This window comes from Ornithodoros turicata, chromosome 2, assembly GCF_037126465.1.
Source record: "Ornithodoros turicata isolate Travis chromosome 2, ASM3712646v1, whole genome shotgun sequence".
Taxonomy (NCBI): domain Eukaryota; kingdom Metazoa; phylum Arthropoda; class Arachnida; order Ixodida; family Argasidae; genus Ornithodoros; species Ornithodoros turicata.
In genome coordinates, this window is record NC_088202.1 from 73,728,576 (window position 1) to 73,754,602 (window position 26,027).

Sequence of the window (26,027 nt, forward strand, 5' to 3'; positions counted from 1 at the left end):
TCTGTTACAATTAAGTCTTCCCTACTAAGTGATTATATAGGAATCAATGCGAGTGAATGTTCATCGGTCCATCAGTTTGCGGCCAGGGGTCGGACTCTCTCGAGGAAGCATAACCACAAGGGAGCTGTCATCCGTTGGTCATGGAAGGCGTTGCCTTCCGTTGGCTGCTTCATTCCGCTAAACTTGACCTGCTCGTTTTCCTAAATTAATCACTTGCTATCGAAATAGACCTCTCCCTGTTTGTGAACAAATGACGTCATAGTGTTCGACAGCGCCGATAGTGTTTGGTAGACTTGAACTACGCTCGAAGCTAGGGGCGAACTAGAGTCACTAAATAGGGTGCAGAGTATCGCATTCCTTTTCCGCGCCGGAGCCGCCGTTCGGTGTCCGCGATTGGGCCGATCGTGTCACGTGATTTCTCCTTCCAAGAACGCGCCGTCCATGTTGAGTCCCCTCCGTCCGAAACCGGTTTCCTCGTTTACGAGCTGGCTCGACTGCGCGCTGTTCTCCGGAGGAGAAGGGGGAGATTGGCGTCCCATTGCTAGGCGACGCAGCCGAGCCGGACCCAAGATGGCGGTCTCGCCCGCCGGCGTGGCTCAGTGTCGCTACTCAGCTCCCTATTTAGTGACTCTAGGGCGAACAGCATCGCGCCCGAAACTTCGTCAGATCCACCAAGAAATCCGCTCGATATTGCAATTGGAACTGCCAAAAAAAAAGTCCCGAAATTGAGGCTTCAGAGTTTCTGACATTCAACGGCGCACCAAACCAGTCCCAAAGATGCGGGGAGAGGAGGACATGCTCCTGCCCCCATAAAAGATAGAAGGTCGAAAAAAAGAGGGCGGGAAAAAAGAGGCGGAATCATTTTTGTTTACTGCTTATCTACGTATGGTGGAATGTCAACCGCCTTGTTATCTCGGAGAACAAGGAGCAGTCTAAACAGGGACAACGACACAAGAAGACACACAAACAGAGGCTCCTGAAGGAGCCTCTGTTTGTGAGTCATGTACCAACAAGCCCATCAAGCTACTCCCGCCTTGTTGTCGGCACATCTTGTGCTGCACGCCGGTTCGGCAATAAATTGTTCTAGCTTCGTGGGGGCAGGAGCCCGTCCTGCTCTCCCCGCGTCTTTGCGACTGATTTTGTGCGCCGTTGGATACCCAAAACTCTGAAGCCTCAATTTAGGGACTTTTTGGGGGCAGTTGCATTTGCAATATCGAGCGAATTTCTTGGTGGATCCGACTAAGTTCGCTACGGGCTCTCTAATTCTTTAAAAAAAAAAACGGTAGGTTGACTTTGGAAATTTTGAAGTTCAATTAAAGAAATTCAATTTCTTTTAATTACAATCAAATGAAAATATTTTCGCGAGGTGGCAAATTCAGTTGCCACACAGATGCCGTTTACCCCGTATTTTTCCGTCGCCCCGTTTTTTTTATAAAGTCCGAATGACACGTTTTTTGAAACACCCTGTATATATTTGTTAAACAAATAAGCAGTGAATATTTTCCACTACATCATTTGCTTGTGTGGTGTCGTTCGCACGTCACTTTATCACGAAACTCTACCGACCATGGAATGACGGATGGTTTCGGTTTTGCGGCCCCTCTGACCGTTTTCCATCGGGACGAGCATAGCCGCCTTCGCATTGCATTCTGGGATGCTCCTGTCTAACACGTGACCGCTCACGTGAACCCCAGACAGCACGGCGCCTACCAATGCAGACGACGCTTGCTGTTACTTCAGATGTCAGCATTATGTTGAACGCGTGTGTGCACTTTCATTTCTGTGTGTTCGGAGGTTTACTCTTCTATTACAAGACCAGTCACGTCTGCAGAACGCAGGACGAGTACGCGGGACCGGAAACAACAGAGGATATGAAATGAATCTGTGACACAGCAATAGCTTCCAACCGAACGATTCAAGATGTCTCGAACACACACAAGGGACTAAAACAACCGATTGAATACTTGAGCCTTCCAAAACCGAAACTTTAGAGGGGATCACGTGGTGGACAAGACGAAACGGCGGTTTTGACTGGAGCGACCGCCAGAGGGTGGCTACGCTCGTCTTGCGCAGAGCCATATATTAAAAGGGAGTCTGGCCATTAATGGGTCATGCCTATACCTGAAGCTCCACCCACTTTCTCAGCTTTCGACCAATGAAGTCTCGAAATATGGGGCGCTATCAATCAGTCTATCCTCACTATTTGCCCCCCTATCCAACAGGGACAGCGCCATTTTGGGTGGCAAGTGGATTGGATGGGATTGAAATGGATATCTCTCACAATCTGCAAAAGTAGTGGATTGTTGGTGCAAATTTGATGAGCGCCACCTAGGGAGCGTAAGGCACGTCGGGAATTGTCGTCTGCCTCCGTCGTTGTACCGCTGCCGGCAGAACCACCTGCTGGGACACATTCTGTTGTCGGTATGATTTTTAAACAAATCTACACGAATAGTCGGAATATAAGAGGCAAGAATGTTTATATCCATGAAATCCAGCAATTAAATATAAGATTGTACAGCACAGCGCCGTTTGTTATGATTTCTTTGTGATCGCCGTGTTCACTAGGCCTAACACCGGCGACAAAACGTATTATTTTCAGTTAGATATCGATGGATGAGCATAAATTGAAACTGATTTCCGATAAACTTATATTAGGATGTACATTTGCAGCGTAAAATCAGGTTAGTCTGTGAAAATTTTTTGCCACGAAATCCTCGCTTCACTGCGTTTGTTTTCGTCGCCATTTTGGGTGGCAGTATGGTATCACGGCGACCCCCTTGGTAAAAAGCAAACCAATCAGAGGAGCGAAACTGTGATTGACAGGTCGAGCCTCTTTTTGTGACTCCTCCCAATGGCCAGACTCCCTTTTAATATACGGCTCTGGTCTTGCGGGAATAGTCGCTCCTTGTGTTTTTTTCCTCCATGGTGCGTACACATTCATCTTTGGATTACTGTTGTGTTCGAAAATGCAGCATGCCTATATGCGTTACGATTTATTGATTTCGCTCGCAAAGCATACAAACGGTGCTTCAGCACGTCATAGGGAGTAAGCATGTTGCTCAACGCAATAGGCCTCTACCTGTTAGTAAACAAATGACGTCATAATGTTCGACAGCGCCACGAGTTTGGTAGAGTTGAACTACGTTCAATGCTAGTGGCGAACAAGGTCGCGCCCGAAAGCCACGGTCTTGAGGGGATTACGATGGTCTCTGAAAAGGACGCGACCTTCGGTCCTACTTTTCTTTCAATAGGAGGCAGCGAACAATTGCCCATTCGTGGAACCCAGCTCTCCCCTTCCGATCTGTTTTGGTTTCGGTATGTCTACCAACGTCATGATGATTTTTCTCGGGTAGAGGTTTATTACATGGCTGGCCTTGCTTCCTTCGCTGGATGTCACTCCCTCTATCGGCCGTTGGTTATGGATGGATGCGTAGCCGTATAGCGGCATCCCACGTGACTGCACAGGGTTGCTAACAAACTGAGCAGCTCTGCTGTAGTTATGGGGCAGAAATTCGTCCACTAACACTGTTCATGATCAATGGCTGGCTGCGCCCGGGCGATCACACTCGGGGATAGGAGAATCCCATAGACGGTGCGCCAAGTCCGTTCTCTAGAGTCCCCCTATATTATGTCACAATTCGCGAGGAGAACCTATCATACCGCATACCGCCACCACGCGGCTTCCGGAATCCGTCAACAGTGTGGATCGGCGCGGGCAATTCGCATTACATGCTTTACGTTCGGTGGGTCCCCTCTGCTTTGTGGTCTTTGGTACCAACATGGTTACAGAAGATGAACACGAGAACACTCTCGGACGCTATAGCAGTGGACGTACGAATTGCTGTTTTGTCGTGTCGTCCTTGTGACTGTACGAAATTGTAACATAGCAGCGTTTGTTTCCTAGGTGCTTTGCATGCATGAATGGAGGTGACTGTGGTTATTCCTCCTCTCAATGCCAGTGGTTTACCCAGAATTTCGTCCATGGGGGGGTGTTGGGTTCAGCAAGGGGGTGTATTTACATGCTTTTCACTCAATATTGCGCAACCTCACAAGATTTTAAGGGGTCTTCTCCAGATTTTGGGGGGCGTTAGGGGGTGTAGGGGGGGTCTGGATAAATCACTGCTCAATGCATTCCTCGAAGGCTTTATAGAGCATTAATTCGGTACATGAAGTCTGAACGACTAAGCAAAAGAATGCGCCTAGCCCTGTAAGTGCTTCGCAAATTTCATCGCGTAATCTCTTTGGAATTCGTTGAAAGCTCCATGCTGTCGAAGAATCTAAACACCTGTTCTTCACTTTGCTGTTTACTTCATTTCCGCTTTCAATGCAATGGAGCACGTTGGGAACAGCAGCTTCTGGCGGCATGGTCATATTATCGATTGTAGCGTGTAGAGGTTTGCGTATGTTATCCAAACGACCGGGCCCCTCAGTGCCCATTATTTAGCTAGCCTCCACTTTACTAGTACCGGTGAAATACGAGGGTGGCTCAAATATAAACGGGACATTCATTGTATATTTTTTTATTTGTATAATAAGAAATAAACCAAGTATGCATTATTTTTCTACATTATCGCCCGATGTAGAAATGCATTTTTCCCTTGTGGGCCGGTAGCTTTTTTATCCCCTCTTCATAAAAAGAAGTGGGTTGTGTCAGCAGCCAGTTGCGCACAAACTCCTCCACTGCGTCGCCGTCGTCGAATCGTTGGCCTCCCAGTGCTTGTTTGAGTGGCCGAAACAGGTGAAAGTCACAAGGCGAGAAGTCAGGGCTATAGGGAAGGCGTTCCAGTGGCGTCCAGCCAATTTCCCTTAATTTTGCACATCTGGCGGCTGCAGTGTGGAGTATAGCGTTGTCATGGAGGAGAATCGCTTTACGCGTTTTGCTGCCATAAGCAAGTTTAACCTCGCTCGAAGGTTCACAGTAATATCCAGCGTTGATGGTGCGACGATCGTGCAAGAAATCAATGTGCGAAATGGCGCGCTGGTCCCAAAAAACAGTTGCAAGCACCTTGCCAGCTGACAGCCGAGTCTTGGCTTTGACGTGGGCTTTCGTTTTCAACTTTGTCACGGCCTTCCACAAATTCCTTATGCCAGGCAAACACACGCGGCCTTGACAGTGTTTGATTCCTGTGCCGTCAATCTGTGCAGAATTTCGATCGCTTTTACACCGTCACGAGCAAGAAACTTTATAATAATACGTTGCGCAATCGACGAGTGTACCTCTACCTCAGACATCGTATGACGGACTACTGAGGAAATGTAACGAGACCGATCGGCCTCTCGTAACTAACCCACCTACCTAGCACGTGCACAAGCGGCAGCAAGCGCCAATTGATAGTACGCGCTCTACAACAAAAGTCTCGTTTATATTTGATCCATCACCCTCGTACGTATTGAAGCTGGTGTGCACCTGTCCTGAATGATCCTTACCTCAAACAGTGCACACCGATTACACTGAGTAACTGTACGAGAGGTGCCATCACGCGGCTACTTAGATAGCACGATCATAAAAGGAGGATATGAGAAAAACCTATCAATAGACCTCTACCCGAGAAACGTCATCGTGACATTGGTAGACAGACTGAAACCGAAACAAATCGGAAGGGGAGGGCTGGGTTCCATGAATGGGCACTTGTTCGCTGCCTCCCATTGAAAAAAAAAAGTAGGACCGAAGGTCGCGTCCCTTTCAGGGACCATCGTAATCCCCTGAAGACCGTGGCTTTCGGGCGCGACCTTGTTTGCCCCTAGCTTCGAGCGTAGTCCAAGTCTACCAAATTGGTGGCGCTGTTGAACACTATGATGTCATTTGTTTACAAACAGGAAGAGGTCTATACGCCGTAGAAGACATCACCATCAGCTCCTCCAGTGTCGGCGTCACGTTCATCATCGGGCCGTGCTCTGGCAACGCCTCTCAGAGCTTGGGTGCACGGACGTTTCCCTCGGAACACTCCTTGGCCCCGTGCAGCGAGCTAGCCCGTGGACTGTCACAAAGGCGGTGCTCCGCTTTCTGCGTGATTCGGGCCTCCTGGGCATAGGTCGGCGAATTCATTCATGATGACCTTCACCGACTTCATTCATTATCACCTCATAGAGAATGATGTGATGTTGAATGAAGGGCATGATGTGATGTGAAGTTGAAGTTGAATGAACGGCATGATGTGAAGTGAAGTTGAAGTTGAATGAAGGGCTATGATGTGATGTGAAGTTGAAGTCCGCGTGATGGGTTTTGAAGTTGAAGTCAGCGTGTGTGTGTTTGGAAGTCGAAGTCCGTGTGTTGGGTTTTGAAGTCAGCGCGATGGTTTTTAAGGGGAAGTCGGTGGGATGGGTTTTGAAGTTGAAGTCTGCGCGATGGGTTTTGAAGTTGAAGTCTGCGCGATGGATTTTGAAGATGACGGATAGGTTTCGAAGTCCTCATAATAGGTTTTGAGGCCGACAATGTTTAGTCGATGTCTGACGTTCACGTGTCGTGACTGTTACTTGTGCGAACGCTTGCGGAGTGAAGGGCAAATATGCATTGGAGTGCACCGAGCGAACATAAACACTTAGCGTTTCGTGTCTGGTGTGGGCGTATGGGCCTGACACTGCAGATGCCTGGCGGACTTCCTCCCCCCCCCCCTCGTTGTGTATCGGCGGTCGCAGGGAGGGAAAGTGTTTGGAACGCGTTACTCTCTCGCGTAGTGGGGCGCGGAGGGCAATGTCATGTAGCCAGAGGCAACTGTATGTTGCGAATGTGAGCGGTAGATTAGATCGAGATGCGATTTGGCGTTCTGCGGTCGCGCGTCTGCACGTTGCGGTTGTTCTGTTTGACTCATTTGCTCGCCTACAGCTATAATGTGCGTATATATGTATATTGGATGGGATTTGAGCCTCCGCCTTCGGTCGCGTACGCGCGTTTTACAGTTTTACTAGATGACAGTAGATTGCTGTCGTGCTGACGAAGTGTGTTTTTATAGGCTTATTTTGTGTCTTCTTAGATTGCTTATTTTTCCTTTGTGTGATTGGGATCCAAATATGACAAGATCAGGCTGGCATTGTTTTTGTTGACGTCTTTTATTTTAAATGTAATACACAGAGGTCACTATAGGTCTCTTATTTATCTGAGGTACATAGGTCATGTTTTGGGAAATTGTGTGTTCCACATGCATGTAGCATCCATCGGAGGATCCGTCGGACACAAGTGTTCCATCAGAGCACGCTGCTGCTATTTCTTAGATATTCATCGTCAATAAAGTACATTTCAGCAGAGGTGGGGAAGTTAATTACCACCCAAAAGTTGCTAGTTACGTCATTAAGCTAAATATGTAATGAAGTTACAACCTTCATGTTCTCAAAATGAAATTAAGTGAGAAATGAAAGTTCTTGCTACCATGCCGAAATTAAGTTGGGAGCGGAGTTCCGAATATACGTTGTCAATCGGGCACAAAATGGCAATTGGAATTCCAAGTTCTGTGAGTTCATTTTACGCGCACAGTTCCATAGAACCTTGCCAGTGGCCTTATCACCTTCCCCGTTAAAAAATGCACTCCACGAACTCCAAACGAACGCTCTGCTGCGAATTAACTCCGACGAAGCATGTCGGAGATGTTGTGGTAGCGTACATCCAGTACATCGCGCTGCAACAAGGCGGAGCTGACAGGCTGCTGGCGCCGCGCACGTGCAAGAGGCAGGGTCACTGTCGTCGGATTTTTCAGCAGCAAAATAAAAAGAAAGGAGTTGAATTGAAGGCGCTGAATTCGTTCATGACTGCTATTTCCAGTGTCAGTAAGCACCGTGTCACAAGAACTCATGTAATACTCAGTGGCAGGCCACGATGTATTCCGATGCCGAAGCTAATACCGCCGCGTCACGAGTGAAAAATGGCACGGCGGAAAAGCCAGACGTACGAAGCCACATGAACGTGCAATGTACTGGCAGACACGGCGGTCGTACGAAGTCACATGAACGTTCAATGTGCCGGCAGGCAAGGATGTCGTACGGAGCCACATGAACCTGCAATGTGCTATGCGCTTGCTTAGGTGTCAACAACGGGCGCAACATTGTGCAACAACCCTACCACGTAAGCAACATACCTCCCGCCGCCGTTCACATGCGACAGCTGAGGTCAAACGTTGCATCCCTCCCTTTCCTCCTTTCTTGGTGCACCCTGCTTCCAAGCCCAACCCAGAGAAAGGCGACCGCACTCTCCAAACAGCATACCCCTCCTCCGCTTACGCTTTCGCCGCCACTACCAGGAACTCCACGCTAACAGGGGCGAGGAAGACGCCAACGTCGTAATCCTCCACCAGCGGGCAGCCGGGCACACCAACGTAGGCCTTCGTTGGTATTCAACTTCAAAACACCACCAGCGGTCACCCGAAGCCACATGAACGCGCAATGTGCTTTGCGCTCACTTATCTGTCAACAACGGGTGCAACATTGTGCAACAACCCTACCGCGCAAGCAACACACCTTCCGCCGTTCACATGCGACAGCGGATGTCAAACGTGGCATCCCTCCCTTTCCTCCTGCATTGGTGAACCCTGCTTCCAAGTCTTCAGACTTCAGAACCCATAATAGGAATTCAACTTCAAAACCGCGATGGGATCTGAAGTTGAATTCTGATGATGGGCTCTGAAGTCGGTGATGGTTTCTGAAGTTGAAGTCGATGATGGGTACTGAAGTTGAAGTAGAATGATGTGATGTGATGTGATGGGTTCTGAAGTTGAATGATGGGTTATGAAGTGATGAATTCTGAAGTTGAGTTACGGGCTCGTGATGTGATGGTTTATGACGGTGATGTGATGTGATGGGCTTTGCAGAAAACTGACCATGATGTGATGTTGAATGAATTCTTAGGAAAATGCCGACCTATGCTCCTGGGCTCCCTGTGATCGTCCCCGTTCTTTCTCTTTGGAATAGCAAGCCGGCGTGCTACCTGGATGACACTTCCCCTTTTTCTTCTTTCTTTGTGCAAATAAAACCCCCATCAATACGATAAATTCTATGACGCACATGGTGGTTTGCGGCGACTTGCTCTGCAGTCGTGCGGAAGAACCGGAAAGTTGCACCAGTGATTTATCCGGACCCCCTGACACCACCTAACTTTTTTACCGGCGTACGGCCTACAGGGGGTGCCCTTGCTATTTCAGCCGCCTTACGCTCGTGTCTGCAATGATATGTTAAGCTGTTATGAAGTAACTAAAATAATGACCCTCCCCCATTTTTTGCAACACACCCAGGGGCGGATCTACACGGGGGGTCCGGATGTCCTGACCCCCTCAATTTCTGTAGTGACATAGCGTTTAATTGACCCTAGATCGCGTATCTAGCAAGGTGCATGGCTGGACCCCCCCCCCCCCCCTCAGAAAAATCCTGGATCCCCCGCTGAACACACGTCCGTGCTTGGGATTCTGCATAAGTCACTGGGTTGCACGTAGGGATTGCTTGTGTCACAAGCATCCGTCGCATGTAATCCTAATAGTAACAGTTGAAATATGGCAGTCGTCGAAAAAGCCAGACAGAGGCGGGATTTTAACCACCCATCTCTCAATTGCCGATCTCTCCTTGAGGCTTGTGTTGTGTTTGTGTGCATCAGCCTCAGAAGAGTTACTTTCCATCGTGCTTATAGTAACAACAGAGTCACATCAGATGATCTTAGAATTTCATCCACATTATTCGAAGCACCCGCAGCGCTGCTGTCTACTCATTACTATATAACAGTGGTTGATCGTAAGTACGCTCACCTCTGTGATCATGATGACTTCTCCGCCGTTCAGGAGCTTCACACGTGGTTCTCGAACCCAGCCACTGGTGACATAATTGTATGCCTCCAGCGACTTTGTCGTTTTCCACTGCTTTCGCGTGAGAAAGCTGGTCTTAGTTACAAGACAGTCACGTATGTCCATTATGGCCAACTCCGGCCACAAAGAAACATCCTTCACGCAGTCGCTCTCGGAAAGCAGGAAGGGATCGACGCAACTGCACCTTTCCACCATGATCTCGTACCGTCTAAGGTCGTCTCCAGATAGTGTTGAATGGTAGTTTCGTGTTTCGAGGCATTTTCATGACGCCATATCAATCACAGCACGGTGATATTTGATATATTCCGTGTAAACGCCGACGCATGCACTATGCGACTGACCGCACAACAGCGTTGCTACACTCTAAAAACAGAACTTCACCGCATAGCACGCTGTGCGCCAACCATTGCCACGAATGATAGGGTTATCGCTATCGCTTCTGATTCGAAGAGAGAGGAGGGCGTACACGTCTTCGTGTCAATTTTCATATATCCAATAATCTTTTTCTTTTTGTTAATTGCTTTTACCACCCTTTTACACCCTTTATGAGACGCTATACCTTGCGCTATGTTGACATAGGTAACTATAAAGTTACCACCTTTTCACACCCTTTTTTCTCAGAGTGTAGAAGCGTACCGAGACGGGGAAACAAAATCTATTGCAACACACATGTCATGTTCAATAAGCTCAAGGAGTCCTAGAAAATCTCGAAACGGCTTACGGTGGTCATTACCCGTTTCTTGTATACGTCGTTGAAGAGCAAGTGTTTAAGATTGATGTAGCTGGTGTATGGCTGAGCGTAGGCTTTAACAGCACCCCCGTTCTGACCGTCCGTCAAACAGCTAGTTGAAGTGCGTCATCCTGGCATACAGGACATCATGCAGAGTCATCGACCCTCTCTTCCCACGAAAGATCTTCCCCGCGTCATGCACACATTGATCCATCGGTTACGCACGGGACCTGCGTTCATGTACTCGCAACTGTTCAAGATCGGCTAGGGAGGATCCCAGTTGCGGTCACTGTAATCATCCGGAGATTATCGAGCATATATCCTGACAGAATGCCGCGCCTACCACACTATGCAGGAAGCTCACCTTCCCCACGCCAGGCAGGCATACTGACGGACATCCTCTTCCCCCAAGGGTCTTATGCAGAACGACTTACAAAAACTCGCAACCTCGTGCGTTTTCTTCAAGAAACGGGCCTCGCGGAAAGACCACTCTAGTGCACCTCTCATCAACTGCGCCTCCGTCCCATCAGTATTGTTCATCCTGCCTATGCCTCACTTTGAAATAGTCAACTCTCTCCTCCCACCTTTTTTTTTTTTTTTTGCTATAGTCGTGACGATGCCCACTTCAGTGCGGCAACTACGTCAAGCTACTTCGCCCCCCCCCCCCCCCGTTCTGACCAGTAGGGGCGTAAAGCGAGACTCACACTATAAGACTTCCACCATTTGTGGCCCAGTCGATACCTGTCCCAATGGAAGACGTTCATGTCCATTTGTAGTCTCTTTCTCAATGTCCTGCGGCGTTCGCACTCGCCGCCGAACTCGGTTCCTTTTGCACGTCGCATTTTTCAAATCTCAGAAAACTATGCTGATCGAACACTCTTCTTCGGCTGTTTCTACTGCTTGCACTGGGTTTCGTTCTCAGATTGGACACGGGGGGGGGGGGGGATATGTTTATTAAGAAAAAAAGATAGGAAAGGTTAGCCAGACAAAGAGCCGGCTTGCTATTCCGAAAAAAAAGTAAAAGGGGAAGGGGAAAACGAAAAAGAAAAGGAAGGAGAAAGAAGAAAGAAAACAGGGGGAATCAAAAAGAAAAGGAAAGAAAGAAAAACAAAAGGAAAGGAAAAAGGAAAGAAAGAAGTGAATAAACACTAGCACAATAAAAGAGATAGGGCGCAGACTAACTGGTGCATGATGATGAAGGAACGAATAACCGAGAGACACGGGACACGAAGACAAGCACAAGAGTTCTCAGACACAGTAATGATTTAATAACATCAAGCCTCCTAAATACCTAACAACTCCCGGAGGGGAGTTGTCTTCGTGTCCCGTGTCTCTCGGTTATTCGTTCCTTCATCACTAGCACAACGTTACATGCAGTTCACGAGTCCTGAGACTCGGAGAAAAACGAGAAGAGCGGCAGTGACAGCCCACTGGTTGGGGTGCAAGACGGGGCCAAGAAGAGCGGCCAACGAAAAGTCGTTACAGCCAATCTGGAGCAGACGGCAGCGGAGGGTGTCCCTATATTGAAGGTGGTGCTGGCAATACAGGAGTTGGTGTGGGATGTCCGCTTCCACTCCACAGACATTACAGTTTTGTCCAGTCACAAACCAGGAGCGGAAGTTCGTTGGATCTGTCCTGAACAGCTGGAAATTGTTCTTGGATGTACTGTCGAGCGCGCCCGTTTTTGATTAGGGCAAGATATCAGGTCAAGGTGCGCTAATTCTGGATATGCCTGTGGCCTGAGCGATGGTCCGGATGTCGACTCGGCGATCTGCCATGGCCTCATCGTGCACACAGTGGATGTTTTCTCCTGTGGTCACTTCCGCATGCCTACAAAGACGGGAATCGTCTCCGAGGCTGTGCCATCCTCGTGTGAATTCCGCGGCCCACTTCTTACTGTGCTGTGGTATGGGTCATCCTCCCCCAACGTCCTCGCTATCAGTGATTTATCCAGACCAGAGAGTCGAACCGAACCACAACCGAAAACCGTTATTTTTGGCCGAACTGGAACCGAACGGAACGGAACCAGTGGACGCCATCTTGGAGCCGAACCGGAACCGAAGCGTTAAAAAAATACCGGTAACCGGTTCAAATAACGGTTCATACGGAACTAAGGGCGGAACTTTACATATTGTGCATGAACATAAAAACTACTTTTTTTTTCCTTTTTTCTTCTTCTTTTATTAGCTTCGTAGCCTTCCTGTTGCTTTCCGAAAAAGTCGTGTCCTGCAGGAATGCTCTGGATTTTCTGGAGTCGCGAAATAACAACAACAAAGATGGTAACTTAAAACTGTTATGACTACTAACGTCTAAGACATACACATGAATATACATATAAGGATTAGGGATCAACGACAGTTTTGGGTAGCATTCATGAAATGACATATATTACAATAATATACTAATCAGCCTCAGCTATACAGGGTGTCCACCCTAACTGCAGAACTGATCGCTGACACATAGCGTGTGAGCTTACATAAGCCCCTTACAAAATAACCGGCCAGCTACCATCATGCTGGTCAGAATGAAGAGAACATACAAAGCTGGTTTTCTTTGTGCATTTGAAATAAAGAGGTAAAAACAACCATGCTTAGATCGTATTTAAGAATCGCCAATGGGTCGAAAATGGTTCGAACTCTCTGTTTGCACTTGCGCTTGCCCGTGCTCTGTCTGTGTTCCACAGACATTTCATTCTACGGCGACATGGTAGCACGGCTGCGGTCAGTAATAACATGATAACGCGCCTTCTACATACAGACCCCGGGCTCAGAATCGCACCGTTCCAATCCAACTTAAACCCCCAATGCCGGGGAGCTAAACTGAGCCAATCCAACTACCATGAAGCGTCGTTAACTGCTTAACGTGTATTCGCATCTACAGACTGGTAATTTCATTAAATGACTTAGGCTAAGGTAGCAGGCTTGGTTGACTGTTATATTCCTGCCGAGATTCTGCGAACAACCCGGTGGGACAGTTAACCACCGCGACGTGAGCTACGTTCTGGGTCAGTCAACGCAAACCGGTAATTCATGGTTATGCCCCTGTCGTAACCACTACTAATCTTGTCTTTCATATCGCGCAAAATCTTTCACAATCTTGAACGACAGTTGACGCCTTCCTGTCCACTTCAAGCACTGTACCACATAAACGGAAGTGTGCTTTAACCTGCCTGTTGTGATTCATTCCCACCCGTGGCCCCTGAACCGGTTACCGAACCGTTTGAAAAAAAAAAAAAAAAAAACGGTTCGAACCATTGCCTTCCGGAGCTGAACCGAAACTGAACCCTTATCGTCGAACCTAAACCCGGACCGATAAACGTTTCGGTTCGACTCTCTGATCCAGACCCTTCCCCCCCCCCCCTTACAACCCCTAACACCACCTCAAATGTTTGGCGACGCCCCCCACCCCCACCCCACCCACAGGGGGCCCAGTGTTATTTCAGTTTGAGACACATGTCACCAATCATAAACTGCTACAACGTAATTATAACAATAACCCCCCCCCCCCCCCCCCCCGTGATTGCGATGGCTAAACCACTGCCGACCACGTCCTATAGTGGGTGCCTGCTATAGACTCATAGGCCACTCCACGTCTAATATTCGATAACCGTACGTACGTGCCTTCCGTTTCTCCATTTTGCTCGTGGTACGTCGCCGCGCATGGTTCTGGTGGCGTCAGTCTTGACGAGTGGTTGTCCTACGAAGGGATTTGCGCAGGATTTTCATCTCACGGGGTGCTGGAATACTACGGGTGTGCGACACCCGTGGATGGTGGCTCTTTTTATTTTTTCTTGTCTTTTTTGGCCGGTATTTTGCGTGTGGGGAGGGAGGGTACTGGGAAAGTCCCAGAGTCCAACAGTTTCGCGTCAGTGTGCGCACTCCTTCTGTGTCACGCCGAGAACATATCGGGCGCCCCTCGTATGGAAGTCCTCCTAACGGTTGTGGTGGTGGTGAAAGGGCTCGTCGTGGTCGGCCTCACAGAGGTGGGCAACGTCACGACTAAACCACCATGGGAATGTGCATCCTGGGCCGACTTCTAAGGGAACTGTGGCGACATATGTCTGAAAGCCCATCTGAGGAAAACCCAGAAAAAACCCCAGACAGCAAAGCCGGCACTGGGATTCGAACCCGGTTACCTCCCAGTCTCGAAAAACGTCATAACGAAAACATACAGACAGAGTCGTCGCGAGGCGAGTCTGCGCCCGGGGTAGGGTAAACGTGAAGCACACCCCCCTCCCCCCCCCCCCTCACTGCCGTCAGAAGCACTGTAAACAAAGAAAAGAAAACGCTTATTTGCACTGCCGAGATTGTAAATTCAAATTCTCTTCATTTCCGCTTTTTACTGTCTAACCAACCTGCCAGGACCTGCCGTTCGGCGCCCTCTCTGGCGACGGCACCCGGAGCGGCTGCCCCTGAGCCCCCCATCGCTACGGCTCTGCATGCAGAGGATATCTGCACCATGAACTAATCTTTTGATAGGGGGCGCACATTTGCAGCGGCACGCATCGAGAACATGACGAAAACACCGACAAAGCTAACAGCCTGCTCCATAGGTGGAAGTAACGACATAGGGAACTAATGGTTCGTGTAGTCGACGTGTCCCGCCAATTATACTATTAGTTCATTTCTGATTATCTCTTAGTGTGCCTTCCCACAGCACATGCTATATCCCACGTACTTTCGTCGCGGTATCTTCTTAGGCAATAGAACGGCTCCATCCGCCTGTCTCATCCAGAATGTTCTGTAAGTTCTGAAACAAAAATCCACAAAAACAAAAGAAGAAGAAGACGACAGAAGCATAGGACATCCGCACCATCTGTGCCATAACGGCTGTTTTGACCATTGGTCTCGACCCCCGTGGGATTGTTTGTTGAATGCTTAACTTCGTCTTAGACTAACGAACTTGTTGACAGAATGGCGTAAATACGTGTCCTGCCCATCGCTCAGGCTTGCCTATCATGGAACGAACTCGTCGTTATGTCCAATGCTCCTATTTATGAAATAACCAATTATAGCAAAAATCTTGATGTGTGTATGAAATTTGACAGCTGCACCTTTCTCAATTCATGCGCAAATCGTACATATCTAGTCTTAGGACTGGTTACTGCTTGACTGCTAAGATGATCCTACCTTTTTCCCGAAGACGAAGCGCATACGTCACCTTCAGCGAAACTGACCACTCTGTCACATGTAGAATTATCATGAGACATTGTTAGTTACCCTGAAAGTTGAAACACAACTCCCAAGCTATAAGAGACTTCAGCATACCGTCCAAGCTCGAGAGTGGTACGCCAATACTATACCTATATCAATCCAATGCTTACTAGTCATACCAATACAAGACGCAACGACACCGATTGCACGCGTCACAATACCGAGAGTGTTACAACGTTCACGAACAAATACTGTGTCACTGTGTTGTTTAGCAAGTATGCAAACATATATGCTTATCGTCCGACTACTGGATTACAATTTGGGTGCTCATATACATAACCCAGGAATACGCCCACTCCTTTCCACATGGAGCTCTCCCCAAATTGTCACTTCTACGGTATCAGACACCCACAGCGTGTACACATCTGGTTGATGCCTCGTTACACGCATTCATGAAACATAACTGTCAATGAATGACATGTGCCGCTAATCCACGCGTCTCCAGAAAGGGCGGGAGAAAAGATGCGCTCGGGAGCGTGCACGCGCGACGCAGTCTGTACAGCAGCGCGTAAAACCTCAACGCCAGTTTACCGGTTCGAAAGTCACTCAAAAACTTGCCAAATGTTACCATTTCATATAATTATTCCGACACAACCGGAACTTCTTTTGCGACTGTACCGGAGGTCTTGCCAACGGCTACACCAGACCAAAAGTATGAAAGAGTGGAAAATACTTACTGATATGCCACTCGATCAGTCCAAAGCAAAAATTCCTGCACGTACGACACAGTAAGTACACCGCAAGTGCGCTGTCGCCGTCGAACGAAAGGATCTGTGCCGAAGTTTCGTGAGGCAGTTCGATAATTTCGTCTGGTGGTGCTCCCTGGTGTGGGTCGGAATAGTGGTATGAAGGTGGCAGCACAATACGTACTGCAGAAAAGCACTAGGCCTATTAGTGGGGTGCTTGTTGTTTGTACACATTACAATGTCGTAATCAATATACAGTGTTACTTAGGCATTGTGTTGAGTGTGCATGTGAGCGTGGAAGGACGGTCCAACCGGCAGAAATAAGCAAGATGCGGTTAACCCTGTAAATATACAATTTGTGAAGGATTTACGAGGTGTTGGGACTGACAGAAATAGCAAGATGGCCTCCGAGCCATCTAATGCTCCTGTGGTACCGGATACTACAGCACAGTACGACAGCACAGAGGACACACGAGAAAGCAGTGGTAAGTGCGTATAGAATTGTTCAATGTGCTGAATGGCGTTACGAGTCCGGATTCGTCATTGACCAACCGCTATAGTATGCGGAAACGCCTTCCTGTCTCATAGCGCACAACTCGCGCTAACTTCCAATTCCAGCAAATATGCATCAACAAATGAGCAAAGAGAGCCTCTTCGTGTGAAGTAATAATACAGTATCCGCTAAATTCTGCAGAGTTACTGCATATACTTGAGCTTTGTGGCTGACATCCGCGAATGCCGACATTCCTGTTTCGTAGTACTTAAATAGGCCAGTTGCACCGTACAAAGGCTCTGTCCTACAATAAATGAATGGAAGAACACGTGTTCAAGGAAACCTATGAGTATATCTTGGGATTTGATGGCATAGTCCACTGACCTTTGTGGAGGAGCTCCGGGCACTCCTACGTGAATCATCTATGTATTGGGGAATACTTATGCTACGTGTGATCTCATTAGTCATCCCCTAATTGCTGGGCTCGTAAGCTTTTCTGATGAGGTTAACAAAGACATCACTTCTTCATGCATCGTTTTACAAGACTCGATGTGTATTAATTTTGCAAGCAAACACATGTACTACACACGCGTGTCAAACGTCAGTGTATCGGGTATAACATTTGATCATTGCATAAGGTGATTCAGGGATAGAAGCATTGGTGAGTATGATCACGCTATTGCATGTACTGACGAGCCGAACGTGAAAGCATAGTGCACTTTCGGCCATGTTTGTACCTAGATGTGCACACTTTGAATATGTTAGATTTGATGACAACTATGCACAATATTCTTTCCATTCCAGTTGTAGAGAAGCCCCCAAAGCCAAAACCACCACCCATTGATGTAAGTAACAGTATATGTTATTTCTGCTTGACACTGTAACAAATCTGGTGTGAGAAGAGGTGGATATAGTGTCAGTAGGGTTTATTCGCATGACGTCATCCACAGGAGAGCGTCACTGTCACTAGCAATTAGCCACCAAAATATAGGTCCTCGTGTCTTGGCTGTAAAGGCACCCACATCGCACAAACCATACATTTGGTGTTTCAAGATTATTGTACTGTGCGAATATTACATGTCCCGTATCCATGTACTTTCCATGTCATTCTCAAAATGAATAGTCCTCTAAATAGCATACAGCAGCGAGCGAAAACCGTAACCAAAATTTCAGGGACCTACAGCAAGGCAGCGATTTCGCCTTTTCGAAGCTAGTGCCCCCTGGAGGGGTGACGTCAGTGAATAAACTCTATACAGAATGTTCCATGTCACGAAATTAGGTAACACTCCCATAACAATTTAGGCATGAAATTTGCATTGACCTTATGTTTCTTTGTGGCATGTCATACATCGGTCGACCACAGTGGAGTAAGGACTGATTAATGTTGAGCAACTGATCTCTGATTGCCTAGAGCCTGAAGTTTTATGGTTCAACCTGACTCTTCCCTGAATTTGCACCCAAAATTGAAGGTTGCCTCTTTAGGGCAAAACCCGATTTTACCCGGCAAATTGCCCTCACTGAGACGTCTGTAGGAATGCACAGTAACTTGTTTGGCAGCAAATGCAGTTACATTACCATTTGTACCAAACCAGTACAGTTAGTTTGAGTAACTGAGCCCGATTTCTCCTCGAATTTAGCATACTGGAAGTTTTTCCACCCAAATTCGCATGAATTTAGAGCACATGTTTATTCACCCGATTTTTACCCCACGAATTCAGAAAAAAAATATTTCCCAAAAACTTCAGGCTCTAATGATGCCTCACTTTGGCACTGGTACCCTTACGCATGACACCCTTCTGCATAACCACACAGTCAGTGTTGAGAGGATTTCAGCAGCCGTATGTATCCGCAGATTGAGGCAACAGATTATTCCTCAGTTTCACGAGCTCTTTCTTTAGATGTGTAACATTTTTGGTTTTCATGCGGTTACTCGCTCGTATCTGACTTTTCGGGACCCTTTGCCAAGCTTTCGTTTGGTGACTGTAGTCAGTGACAACTTAAGTCCTTCAATTGGGACCGCCCTCTCATCCGTGGAAGACTCCTGCAAATTGGCTACCAGCCTTTGCACAGCACCTCCGCTTAGTGATGTAGTGTCGTCTCTCTCCCTCAAGTCCCCACTTGGCCGCGCTGCACTACATTCGCGCGAGGAGCGATTCTTGTGTCGGTGCAGGGGTCAAGTGTGTGACTTATGTTGTCATTGACTATAGACATGCTTGGTTTCACGCGTTAGGGATCACTGCACTGTGGTTCAATGCACCAATCTAAACCTTCATGTTGTTGAGCATTCCCTTTCATTGAGCTCTTAGGTTAACTGGGCAGAGAGACAAAACGTATCAGCTTTTGCAAAGCTAAAAAAAATGTGTCGGATGTTCTTGTTAGGGGGGGGGGGGTATTCGTGATAGGCAATTGAGTTAGTTTGGATGACCATGCAGACCCAGTTGAGAGCAGCTTCCTGTTACAGAATATTTTCTGTTATAGTTGAGTTTTTATTTATTTTTTCTGCAAAGGCTTACATCTCTGGCACACTCCCTTTGATAGTGATTTTAGTATATTTCCAAGTAACGCTTTTGTCATCTCTGTCATTTCAGGTAACGGCAGCACAACAATACCAACAGTCAGACTCACGAACACCTACTACGAACCAGCCGCAGACGCCCGGAAGCTCAGCTTACAGATCCAAGCTGGATAAAGAGAAGAAAATTGGACATAGACGTGTAGACGATGAGGGTCAAATTACATACAAGAAGGTGCATAAACATTATCTTTGCATTCAATTGTTTCTTGTTGCTAATCCACGCCATTGTTCCTTTCTTTAATATATAGATTCAAACTTCACAAATCATAGGCTCAATACAATTAGGCATAGGCTATGCTGTGGGTAGCTTGGCCTCAAAGCCCGAAAGGGACCTTCTGATGCAAGATTTTGCAATGGTGGAATCTATCTTCTTTCCTGGGTGAGTACCGGGGATGTTGCGTTTTGAGTGTTACTGCAATGACAATTGTTCAAACATTTTCGTACTTTACAGAGAAGGAAGTAGTCTAACGCCAGCTCACCACTACAGTGACTTCAAGTTCAAGGCATATGCTCCTGTGGCCTTCCGGTACTTCAGAGACCTTTTTGGCATTCAACCTGATGACTTCCTGGTTAGCACTGTTTTCTTTTTTCTTCTCTTTCTTTCTTTTTTCTTCTCCTTCTTGTTACCTGAATTGCTTTTTAGCATTGATGCAATATAATATGGTAATTCAGTGTTCCACGTTCCTTTCTTTAACCTTATGGATGCCACACTTTTTTCTTCCGTGTAGCTTTCTCTCTGCAATGAAGCAATGCGGGAGCTCACCAACCCGGGTGCCAGTGGGAGCATCTTCTACCTCACTACAGATGATGAGTTCATCATAAAAACAGTGCAGCACAAAGAAGCTGAATTTTTACAAAACCTACTTCCAGGATATTATATGGTACAGCTTTGACTACATGTGTGCAATGACTGATGCCTTACCTAATGTTTCAGAATTTAAATCAGAATCCGCGGACGCTGTTGCCAAAGTTTTTTGGATTGTATTGTTATCAGGTGAGTGCCTTTCCTGTTTTGGTGTCTACTCACCAAAAACCTCAGTCACATCCTATCCATTTGATAGCAGTTCCTCAACTGGAGACTATTTGAATACAGCCAAATTAAATATGCCGTATTTTCACGCGTATTAGCCGCACCGCAGATAAGCCGCAGGACTCGTTTTTCTATACATTTTGAAAATGTTTTTGCAGATAAGCCGTGGGTAATACGACGCGACCGCTTTGTGCATTAAACCAGTGATGCACAAACAAAATCAATATAGACGCTCAACACTCGTGACGCCGCACTCCCTGCCAGCTGCCCTGTTCTCGTACTGGTCCGCGACGTCGACGACTTTTAGTTTGAAGCTGCTGTCGTAGCTGTTCCTGCGCGTTGGAGCCATGCCTCACCTCTAACTGCCGTGGTCGTGTCCACGAATGCTACTGCTCTGGTCAAATGAGAACTGACGCTTAGCTGACCACGTTTTATCCCGATGTCAGGTGTATTGGGGCCCTTCCTGTGGGTCTGCCGACAAAGGAGACCGTAGGGAAGGCCATAAACCCTGTGGTCCACATTCCGGTGTCGGCATAATCTATAACAAAGGAGGTCAGTTGTAGTGTTCTACTAAGGTCGGATTGTGCCCTTTTTGCGTGTTTTTCTTGGATTGACGAGTTAGTGGTGTTCCAAGAGACATTAATCACTGTCACCCCTTTTGTTAAAGCTGCGTGGGGGAATGTATTCGGAAGGTCGGTCCACTCGAATGTGGACCCGCCCCTGTTCGGTATTGTTCGTGCACAGGCAGGGCGGTACTGCTCCGAAAAACATGAGGCACTGTCGGCCCTTTCGTCTAATCCGGGGTATGGGGAAAATACCAGGGAAAAATAGCCATCAGATAAGCTGCAGAGCGTCCGCGAAACAAAAAAATCGCGCATAAGCCGCGGCTAATACGCATGAAAATACGGCACTAATGCAGTGGGTAACTCCTTTGCAAAACTTGCTGAGATTTGCTTAAGATGTTACAACAATTTTTTTCTGTTTAGTAGCATCCTCCACATTTTTGTATAACATGCTGCTCAATATCCTTTTTATTTATCTTTACACTCCATAATTCTGATGATGGAGGAGATGGGACGAATTCGAAATTTTTTGAATCTGAACCCGAATCCGAATCTAAGGAAGGTTCTACGAATCCACAAATCTTACGAATCTCGAATCTTTGGAATCCTTTCTTTAAAAAGAGTTTAAAAAGCCAGGAAAAAAAACACTTCTAGTGAAAAAAGTTTTGAAGCAGAATATGATACCTCTGTTTAATAAAAAAACAAATTAAATAATGCTTCAGTTTCAGGAAAATATACCCATATAGTTCTTCTTAAACGTAATTTGTTTAACATGTTGTTCGGCGACTAGAAGAAATGCATAAATTCTCGAGTCGGAATTATTTCCATAAAACTAAGCAACAATCAAAAGCAAAACCAGGTTACTTTTAAACTTGTAATGTAACAGTTCCTGCCTGAACTCTTTCAGTCCAGAGCAATGCAAACAAATAAACAAGAAAACACCTGTCGGCCAATGCCAATTTCGACGGACTCCGGAGGCACCAATTTGAAAAAGAAACAAAGAAACGTGGTTGGTCGATTCGAAAGATTCGATTCTCCGTTTTGGGCACTGGGATTCGAGTTTGCGAATTTCGAATCCCTGCCTAGGATTCGTGGATTCGGTTGGCACATCCCTAATTCTTCCCAAATCTGCCTAAGAGTGGTGCTTGTGGATTTACATTTGAGTCATTGAAGCTGCACTACCATAGTACCTGCAACATCAAGCACACCGTTCAGGCAGTGGCAGATCCAGAGGGATCCCCCACTCCCCCCCCCCCCCCCCCAAAAAAAGTCAGTTTATACATTGGATTTCCCTCTCTCCCCTCCCCTACTGTGCGCTCTGGCAAAGGTATAGTAAGGTAAAAGTAAGGTCGCGATGATAAGGGAGAATCGCGACGTACGATTCCGGGGAGATCGCAGCGAATATCTCTGAATAAAATTGGAGTTAAGTGTACCTTCAGTGTTGGATTTCAATTTCCCGCCGTGTATTGAACGCACCCCCTCAATGGTGCAATGTTTTGGGTAAAAAATTTGAACCTTTATGCTCTTCGACCAAATATTGTGTAATCTCACAATATTTTAAGGGGTGTCTCAAAGATTTGGGGAGTGTAGGGGGGTCTGGATAAATCACTGAATATAGCCGTTGACTGTCGGCATGGTTAGCGGAGCCTGTTTTTCTATCTTCGTTTTCCTTTCTTCACGAGTCTCGCCAGTCTTTCTTCGCTAACGCCTCTGTCGGTGGCCTTTTGGGTGTTGCTGCATATGGAACGATTCCCAGCGAGCTTTGTGCATTGCATAGTCGCTTCCTGTATCACAGAGAATTTGTGTTTCGACGTATTTCTACTGATTTTGATGACATATACGACAGCGTGGTTTGTTGTCCAAACTGAAACCACATGGTCTTGCGGCGGGGCACGCTCGCGGTCGTACACAATTGGCCGAGAGGACTGGTTAGGATGCAAGACTGTGTTGAAGGAATGTATCTGGCGGTCGCACCTCACTATTTTTGCACTGTAACTGCGACCCCTGTGCACCGAATGTGGTTAAAAAGATGTGTGCTTGATAGTGAGGGATCGTAAGAACGGCAGAGACTCGGAACTGCGAGAATAATTTCGTTGTCCCTTTAATAACCTGCCTTAAACGAGAGATAAGATACAGGCTAGCTGGTTGTAAATAATAACGATCATTAGAAATATTTTTATTTCACCAAGTGCTTGGTGGGGTGTGGAGGCAAACGCTGGACCTCACCGAGACAAGGAAAAGACTTACCACGAAGTGACGTTGTTGTCCTCTGTATGCCTCTTCCTTATCTCTTAGTTCCCTTCCAGCAATCAGTAACCTTTCAGCAAACATATCACAAGCGTTTTACAAACAAATTTGCAGACCGTCACGGAAAGTGTTGCTACATTTAGCAGTAATGCCAGACGTTTCGTCAGCGGCATTAAAAGCCACTAACAGCTGCCGCTGAAAATTGCAACACATTCCGTGATCGTATGCAAATTTTTCAAGTCCTTTCACGCTCCTTTGAGTAACTGCTGCGACATCATGTGGTCGGATTGGTGAATGCGTAACGCAAAGCTCACTTAAGCATGTGGAGGGAAGCTGTTCATAGAAAGGATGGTTAGGAAGCAAGCCAGCTGGTGATACTGATACATAATTATAACCCTGAGACTAGGAACATGAAGAAGGACAACACACTCAAGGTCTCAAGCACAACAGAAGGTTTATTACACGGCAAACAACTTTATACACGAGGAGGGAAGACAAGGGGAAAAGGAGTGACGAGTCTAGAAGGGAGAGTTGACAGCATTATCTCGATTGTTGCTTCAAGTGTCCTGGATGCTGTCATATCTTTTTGGTAATGCATTCAATTCAGTAAGGCTATATTGTCGGTAGCATACTGACAATAATGTGCGTACCACCTGAAGGCTCCATGCAGTTGGTGCCACCAGCAGTCTCTGCACCACACTGTCAGTAGCTCTTGAGAGCTATTGGTAATCAATCAGTTGTTTTGCACAACTAGTCGAAATTGAATTCTGCAACATTCTGTTAACACTCTGGTCATTTTAACCTTCTAGATTTGGGATCGGTTGCTGGAGTGCTTTAAGATAGTGGTAGAAGCTCAACCCTATACCTAAATAGTATGTGCACTCCTACAGAAGTGTTCAGCTTCATTTTTTTAAAACTCTGAAATATGTTTCTTCAGTGTATCGAAGTTGTTTCTTGCTTAGGGGTTTCATTTTCTCATGCAGAAACTGCAAGATAACGTCTAGTAAGGATTTATTGGCCATTACAGCACCATTTCATTTCAGTTACGCATTTTCCCATGGTGTTCCACAAAAATGTATCAGTAGAACAGCTGTTATGTTGTTACATTACATTTGTGTGTCTTTTTTAGTTTATTTTATTGGTAATTAGTCTTTGTCCCTTTGTCAGTGTTGCTCTGACCCTTCTCTCAGTACACAGTGATGCTTAGCTGTGGTAGACCCTGATGCACTGAGGACAGTGTGACATCTGTGATGCAGTAAACCGTTCCTTAGGTCAGGGAGCAGTGTCCCTGCTGTGTTTGCAGTTCTTGGGTGTAAATTTTCATTTTCAGGATTTATTTGATTTATATTATCTTAACTTATTCATTAGTCATTGCGTCGAAGCTCTTGGTAACAATATGTATTTGGAAATGTGCTTAATTCTTTATAATCCATTCTAGTGTAAGCCACCTTTGTGTGATTTCAGTGTGGAGGAAAGAATGTACGAGTCGTGGTGATGAACAATTTGCTGCCCTCTGTTGTCCAAATGCATCAGAAATATGACCTTAAAGGATCTACATACAAACGCAAAGCCAACAAACATGAACGGAGCAAGAAATCACCCACTTTCAAGGACTTGGACTTTCTAGAACAACACCCTGAGGGCATCCTTTTGGAAGCTGACACATACAGTGCCCTCATCAAAACCATTCAGAGGGACTGCAGGGTATGTGTACCTGTCATTTTGTGGTCTCTCACTGCAATGCCTACTTGACACACATAGAACATGTCCAGCTCAGCTATTTTGCGTCTCAACCTCTGCGTAGCCACACAACTGCCCATCCTCAAAGGCAATGTACAAATTCATACAGTAATCAGAAGACAGCTTAAAAGAGCATGGATCAGGAGTATTTTTGCAGTATAGGTTATGCCCTGCGACATTTTTTCTTCTATCCTTTCCCGGCACAACTTGAATTGGAATGAGTTCAGATTGGTACAAGTTGAATGCGTGAAAGTGAACATATTCGACACAAGTGTGTCTGGTTGGGTGAGAACTATGATAGTAACGAAAATCTCCAACCAAGTTACAGGACGGGGATACCCGACGTTTCGGAGCCAGTTCGGCTCCTTCCTCAGGGGTGACTGTAGTGGCCGTTGGCAGCAGCGTTCTTGCCGTGGTTCGAATTTCGTGATGCGCCAGATTGTTTTTCAGTCACGTGACGGAGGCCGTTGACGTATACGCTGGGTAACGCTCCTGTCAAGTTCGAGACCATCCTATCGACTTTCAAAACGCCTGCATAATCGACCTTGAGGGTAATCAAATCAAAAGAATGTTTGTAGAGTCCTGGCATATACAATCCACACCTGGAAACCTTAACCGATCTGTTGGAGCGTTACCCAGTGTATACGTCAACGGCCTCCGTCACGTGACTGAAAAACAATCCAGCGCATCACGAAATTCGAACCACGGCAAGAACGCTGCTGCCAACGGCCACTACAGTCACCCCTGAGGAAGGAGCCGAACTGGCTCCGAAACGTCGGGTATCCCCGTCCTGTAACTTGGTTGGAGATTTTCGTTACTATCAAAGTTGAATGCGGTATTAGTCTGCTTGGTATGGTTTGTTCTGCTATGAGCCGTCTTGGTATGAGCAAGGGTTTAGCCAGTAATGTTACAGAGCTGGATAAACATTGCCCTGACATGGAAGAGCTTAACATTAAGAGGCAGGGACATTTCAT

General features: G+C 46.7%; 1 protein-coding gene and 1 long non-coding RNA gene across 3 annotated transcripts in view; one reads left to right on the forward strand and one right to left on the reverse strand.

Moving 5' to 3' along the window:
* LOC135385567 (uncharacterized) overlaps nucleotides 1–17,318 on the reverse strand; it is a 56,459-nt gene extending 39,141 nt beyond the window's left edge. The window contains exons 1-2 of the long non-coding RNA XR_010420448.1: nucleotides 17,283–17,318; nucleotides 16,397–16,588 (exon numbers count right to left, since the gene is read on the reverse strand). This is a non-coding gene — a long non-coding RNA (uncharacterized LOC135385567). The remainder of the gene's footprint in view (nucleotides 1–16,396; nucleotides 16,589–17,282) is intronic.
* The window catches only part of LOC135385566 (phosphatidylinositol 4-phosphate 5-kinase type-1 alpha-like), a 70,112-nt gene continuing 60,658 nt past the window's right edge, over nucleotides 16,574–26,027 (forward strand). Inside the window, exons 1-8 of one of the 2 annotated variants that reach the window (XM_064614959.1) lie at nucleotides 16,574–16,890; nucleotides 17,703–17,743; nucleotides 19,487–19,645; nucleotides 19,722–19,852; nucleotides 19,925–20,042; nucleotides 20,202–20,354; nucleotides 20,408–20,467; nucleotides 24,778–25,017. In XM_064614959.1, coding sequence (XP_064471029.1) covers nucleotides 16,806–16,890; nucleotides 17,703–17,743; nucleotides 19,487–19,645; nucleotides 19,722–19,852; nucleotides 19,925–20,042; nucleotides 20,202–20,354; nucleotides 20,408–20,467; nucleotides 24,778–25,017 — 987 coding nt within the window. In that variant the 5' untranslated portion in view covers nucleotides 16,574–16,805. The remainder of the gene's footprint in view (nucleotides 16,891–17,702; nucleotides 17,744–19,486; nucleotides 19,646–19,721; nucleotides 19,853–19,924; nucleotides 20,043–20,201; nucleotides 20,355–20,407; nucleotides 20,468–24,777; nucleotides 25,018–26,027) is intronic. The other variant, XM_064614960.1, reaches the window with a different exon arrangement.